The sequence below is a fragment of the Malaclemys terrapin genome, chromosome 10 (assembly GCF_027887155.1).
Source record: "Malaclemys terrapin pileata isolate rMalTer1 chromosome 10, rMalTer1.hap1, whole genome shotgun sequence".
Lineage (NCBI taxonomy): Eukaryota > Metazoa > Chordata > Testudines > Emydidae > Malaclemys > Malaclemys terrapin.
The window spans coordinates 20,153,078-20,159,077 of NC_071514.1; the positions used below are offsets into that span (position 1 = coordinate 20,153,078).

The window sequence follows — 6,000 nt, forward strand, 5'->3', positions numbered from 1 at the left end:
TATTGCACTGTATTTGCCATGATCTATAGCAAAAACCCTTTCACTGAGAAAGGTGCCTGACTGGCTCGTTATACAGAGAACTGAACTCTAGACAGGGCATGATCATAAAATAAAAATGGGTGTCTCCAGAATGAAGCCACATTTAAAAAAATAGGGTATGAAATAACCATATTTACTCTCCAGACTAACTTGCTATTCTAATCTCTATGGGCTCAAATGTGTGGAATTTCTATAGAATGAGGGAGGGGAAACTACGGCAGAACATGTCCAGCTCCCATCAAAATGTAGTACTGTGTGCCAGGATGCATCACCATGTCTGAAGATTTGAACTGTGGTGGTGAGAAAAGATGTGGGTTGATTTCATGATACCATCTTACAAACTACAACTGCATCCCAGACCTGTCTGAGACTGAGCTGCAGAAACCATGGCAGGGAAATGAGTCCTAAACCTGACCAGGAAAGACATTTTTAGGCACTGATTCAGAAAAGCATTTATGTCCTTAAGTCCATCCCTATTCAAGATAGCACTTAAAATATATAATTAAGCATGTTGTGAATAAAGATGATGTCCTGAATTGTGACCTTAATGTGAACTACAGGTTGTAATAAGATGCAGTTAAAACCTAATGAAGTAATATTTTCTCCTTCCCATTTATGACTTTGTGTCAAGCACAGGCACCCCTTGACCAAAAATAAAAAGAACACAGTCATTTAGGTTTGGAACTTGCCATAAATTTAAAGAAAATAATATTCTCCTTTTACCTATTAAGTTGACTCGCCCTGGTGCACGAGCATAAAACTTGGGAGCCGATCCAAATTTAGAAATAAACATCTTCTTCAGCTTCAGCAATCTGAAAGGCAGGTTGGAATCCTTTAGAAGAAATACATTGGAAAACACAGGAAATCCATGCACCCCCGGGGCCTGGAAGAAGCTAGTGCCTGTGAAATTGGCTGTTCATGATCACATTACCCTCCTTCTGCTAGCACTATGCACACCCAACAACTCGGGTTGTCAAAGGCAGCAACAGGCGATGTAAGCAACTACATTGACCTAAGTACTACGCCTCTTGTGGAGGTGGCATAGCAGGTGCGTTAAGTCGTTAGGAGGACATTGTAGTGTAGACACTTACGCAACTGTCTTACGTTGACCTAACTCTCTAGTGTAGACCACGCCCAAGTCCAGCTTGCCTGGGTGGCAAGATAGACTGGAATGCTGAAGGGGACTGTCTGTGACTCCGTGGTAAGACTGTTATAATGTTTTAGGAGTTTACACTTGTTATTGGGTTGGTGAAATCTAATTATGGAACACACAACCAGTTTGGGATCTCTTCCCTGCTTCTTGACAGTCTGCCCTGAGGTTGGCACTCATGGTCATGAACCACTCCAGACACTGTGATAATTCCTACATTTTCAAAAGTGACTAGTGCATCAATGTTTGGACACCCAACTTAAAAATCCCTAAAGGGAAGGTGATTTTCAGAATCTAGGTGCTCTGCCGTTCTGAAAATCAGGGCACTTTAATGTGTCTTAAATTTGTCAAAAACTGAAATATCCAGAATCAGTAGCAAGTTTTGAAAATTTAGGCATTGGTCTCCCAGCAACTTTTAGAAAGAAGTTATTGTGGCACAGAGAAGATCAGACATTAGGAAAATGATAGAAAGGGGAGAAAGGAAAGTTACTATTTCATAGAAATATTGGATTAAATAATATTTTGCACTTCTATGGCACCTTCCATCTGAGCATTTCCAAGTATTTTAAAAATTTTTAATTAAATCTCCCAACACCTACGTGAGGTAAGTATATTTATTCCCATTTTACAGGTGAGAAAACTGAGCCAAAAGATGTTAAGCAGCTTGCCCATGATCACCAAACAAGTGAGTGGCAGAGGCAGGAACAGAACCCTGGAGTCCTGACCCTCAGCTTCTGCTCTAAACACCACACAACAATCCCCCTGCCAAACTTCAATTTCATGTTGCGCTAAACCACAGTCAAATCAGCTGTTTTTCCAAAATTGCATATGCTACCCCTTCCATAGGAGTGGAGCCCGTAGATATACTACTGCTCTGGATTTGTGGTTTTTAGTTGGGGATAGGTCTGGAGTCAAATTGACAAAAATCAAAATGATAAAACCAATTTCTGAATTTATATAATTATGTACAAATACATGCATGCAAAAAACTATAAATACCATGTCTTAAGCATCAGCCTATATTTCCCCCATGACTTATACAGCCAATACCTTCTGTACAGTGTCCCAGCAACTGTCCCAAATGGTTTTCTCAAATTTTCCTCTGATTTTACCTAATAGCATGAAAGTTTCATTGGAAATAAAGATTTGAAAAATCACTGTTTTATAAGACTGTGAAGAATGCTAGCTCACTTCCTGTGTTTGTAAACAGTGATTCCCTGAGTATCACACCAAGGACAGTGAGTGGGTGGATGAAGGATGAGATGGGGCTAAGTCATTATCCTAGTGCAGCACAAGAAGCTGTAATTACTGACATGATAGTGAGTCACATCAAAACAGCTTTGAAGCAATGTTGGTTACAAATCAGCCTGTTAACTTTCTTTAATGGCAGCAGCAAATTAAAAAAGCTGAAGTGCAAGAAGTCAAGAAGGAGAAAGGAGAAACAATCTTTAAAAATGTCATGAAATGGCTATTACACTGCTTCAAAAACCTTTCTGTGTCTGAGGAAATGGGTGGCTCGCAGGCACCTAGCCAATTCAATGTATTTTGTAGCCCCTCTCCTAAGAACAAATGCTGTAGCATGCTCTGGAAGGATTTCTACCTTTAGCCCTAGACTCAAGCTTCAAACTTAGTCAATGCAAAGAGCAAGCAGGAGTAGCAATGGAAAAAAAAAGATGTTATGACACTTCACAGTAGATTAACTTTAGTTTGTATCCCTTTGTAAACTTTGTACCATTGTCTTGATCCATATTCTAAATATTTTAGCAAATCAAGAATTCTCTAGTCAAATAGCTGTAAAGCAGTGCTTCTTAAAGCCGGTCCGCTGCTTGTGCAGGGAAAGCCCCTGGTGGTCCGGGCCGGTTTGTTTACCTGCTGCGTCCACAGGTTCGGCCGATCGCGGCTCCCACTGGCTGCGGTTCACCGCTCCAGGCCAATGGGCTCGGCGGGAAGGATGGCCAGCACATCCCTCGGCCTCCGCCGCTTCCCGCAGCCCCCATTGGCCGGGAGTGGCGAACCGCGGCCAGTGTGAGCTGCAATCGGCCGAACCTGCAGACGTGGAAGGTAAAAAAAACGGCCCAGACCGCCATGGGCTTTCCCTGAACAAGCAGCGGCCTGACTTTGAGAAGCACTGCTGTACAAGATACTGCCATATGTTGTGAATTATTTATTAGACCTTTCTGCACTTTAATTGCTTACAAATGAAAACATAGGAATTGCCCTGCTAGATTAGACCAGTGGTCAATCTAATCCAGTATTCTGTCTTGAAAGTGGGCAGTACCTGATACTTTGGAGGGATATGCAAGAAACCTCCTGATAGACAGTGTGTCCAGAGGGAACGAGTCTTCCTATCCCTTTTCAGTTGGTGATTGGCTTATGCCTTGAAGAAAAATATTATCCTATTATATCTCTAAATGTTCTCATTTTCCCACGTCTGTTTCTTAATTTCTTCACACTTTTCTCTTGTCTTGACTAGCCTATCTTTCTGTTGTCATCTGCCAATTTTGCCATCTCATTTCACAACCCCTTTTCTGGATCATAATCATGATAATGCCTCTTGCAAATATTGTCCATGGGGAAGTTTGCTGGCAGAATACTAGAAATTATGTTAATGTGAGATGCTTGTATTCCTTGTGTGTCTGCATCCAGAATGTCTCTTTGGCTTAGAGCTATTTTTATAGTGGTGCTGGTGTCTAAGGCTATGCCTACACTGTGTATCTTACAATGGAGCAGGTGTGCTGCTACAGCCATGTCGTCGTAAGATACGCAGTGTAGATGCTCTTTGTCACCAGGAGAGAGCTCTCCTGGCAACAAAATAAAACCACCTCCAACAAGGGATGGTAGCTTTGTCTTTGGGAGAGCGTCTCCCACTGACAAAGCGCTGTCCACACCGGCGCTTTTCATCGTTAACACTTTTGTCATTCAGGGGTGTTTTTTTCACACCTGTGAGTGACACAAGTTTTAACAAAGGAAGGTGATGTGGAGTAAATTTTCACTGCCTTTTGGGTTGGCTTTACAATGTTCAGAATTCCTAGGGATGACAGGGTTGGAGCTTAGAGCGGGGAAGGAGAGAAAGATCAAGGACTGGGTTGCCAGCCCACTGCCATAGCAGAAGAGGGGAGTGGGAAACCTGAACTGGTTATGAGTTTCCTCCCCCTCTACTCCCCCATCTGGAAGGGGGAAGAGGGATCTGGACTGGTGGCTCTGCTGCCAGAGTCTCCCAAAGAGATGATGGATTGCACAAAGTCTCCCTTTCCATCTGGTTAGCAGCAGTTTGAGGGTGCCTGGTCACACTAATGGTGACTTTCCTCCCACTCTGGGGGAAGGGCTGGTTAGGGCAATCAGAGTCAGGGTAGCTCCCCAAGTGGCCGCTTGTGCTTACTGGCAGTGGTGCTGGAACAATTTGTATAGTGGGGGTGCTGAGAGCCATTGAACCAAACTGTAAACCCTGTATATGATGGAAACCACTTCAAGCCAGGGGGTGCAGCAACCCCCCCACATCCTAGTTCCAGCACCTATGCCTAGAGGCCGACCACCCTTCTGGGAACACATGAAAGGCTTCGGGGTCCAGGGCCGTGGAGCTGGCGCCCTTCAGCGGCACTTGCTGTCCCTGCGGGACAGACGAGAGACCGGACACAGCCTGCACTGGGGACGGCCACTGCCCGGCAAAGCCCGGGGGAGACGCAGCCGCTTTGCAGCCCGTGTCTCGCATCAGCAGCGGCTAGCGCCGGGGCCGCTGGATGCGGCAGCCCCTTGCCCAGCTCGCAGGCCGGGCTCCTGCTCTCCGAACGGGCCCGGCTCCAAGGCCATACACCCACCCACCTGGGCTGCTCCGCCAGCTGGACTGGGAGGGTGGCGGGGGCGTCCGAGGCCATCCTCGGCCTCGCGGGGCTGTGCGGGGCCGCAGAGAGGCAGAGGCAGCGGCGGGCTGCCTGGGGCCGGGACCGTAGGCTGCTATCACGGGACGAGGAAACGTCTCCCTTCCTTCCGGGCTGCGGGGGAGCCCTGCCTCCTCCCCGCCCAGGTCCGGGTGCTCTGGGCTGGGCTTGTGCCGGGCAAGCCCCTGCCCAGGCATCCAGCAGGGTTCGGACAAGCGCCTGAGCACCAGCTCCTCCCCACCTGTGTGTCTGGCTTTGTGCCAGGACGTTGTTTGACGCTGATGTGACAATAGGAGCGGAGGAGGGTTTTTTTTAAATGTCTGCACCAATGATGTGTAAGATCTCGGTGAAAGACAAAGCAAATCAATTCCCAAGGAGACGGTCTCTCTCCCAGCGACCCAGGACTGACAGCTCTGTGCCTTAAAAACATACAATGTAATTGCAGAAAAGGGCAGCATGACTCAATGTCTCCTCTGAACAAGAGCCTCGAACAAGGTCACTCCCAGATCTCTCCCCCACAACAAACCCATACAGTGAAAACACAAAATGAACATTAACAGAGGAAGCAAAACGCCTTATCCTGAAGGAGTTGGTTTTTTTATTCTGAGGGTTTGTGTTATGTGTGGGTGTTTCTATGGTGTGCTGGATTGCCCCACACACACACACACACATTGGAGTAACTGATTTGTTCAGCAACAGGCTGATGGCTATTATTATTTGTTATTTTATCCTACTATTTCAATCCATAAAATCCAAAAGGTACCTATCCTAACATAGATCGTATTGTATAGTGTCATTCAAATTTCTACAGTGTGGACCAGGGTTCGGCAACCTTTCAGAAGTGGTGTGCCGAGTCTTCATTTATTCACTCTGATTTAAGGTTTCGCGTGCCAGTAATACATTTTAACGTTTTTAGAAGGTCTCTTTATATAAGTC

The 6,000-nt window shown here is 45.9% G+C and overlaps 1 protein-coding gene across 1 annotated transcript in view; it reads right to left on the reverse strand.

Annotated features, from left to right (window-relative positions):
* The window catches only part of GALK2 (galactokinase 2), a 69,333-nt gene extending 64,132 nt beyond the window's left edge, over nt 1-5,201 (reverse strand). The window contains exons 1-2 of the mRNA XM_054041547.1: nt 5,009-5,201; nt 763-851 (exon numbers count right to left, since the gene is read on the reverse strand). Of these exons, the coding sequence (XP_053897522.1) occupies nt 763-851; nt 5,009-5,061 (142 nt within the window). The 5' untranslated portion in view covers nt 5,062-5,201. The remainder of the gene's footprint in view (nt 1-762; nt 852-5,008) is intronic.
* Nucleotides 5,202-6,000: the final 799 nt, after the last annotated feature.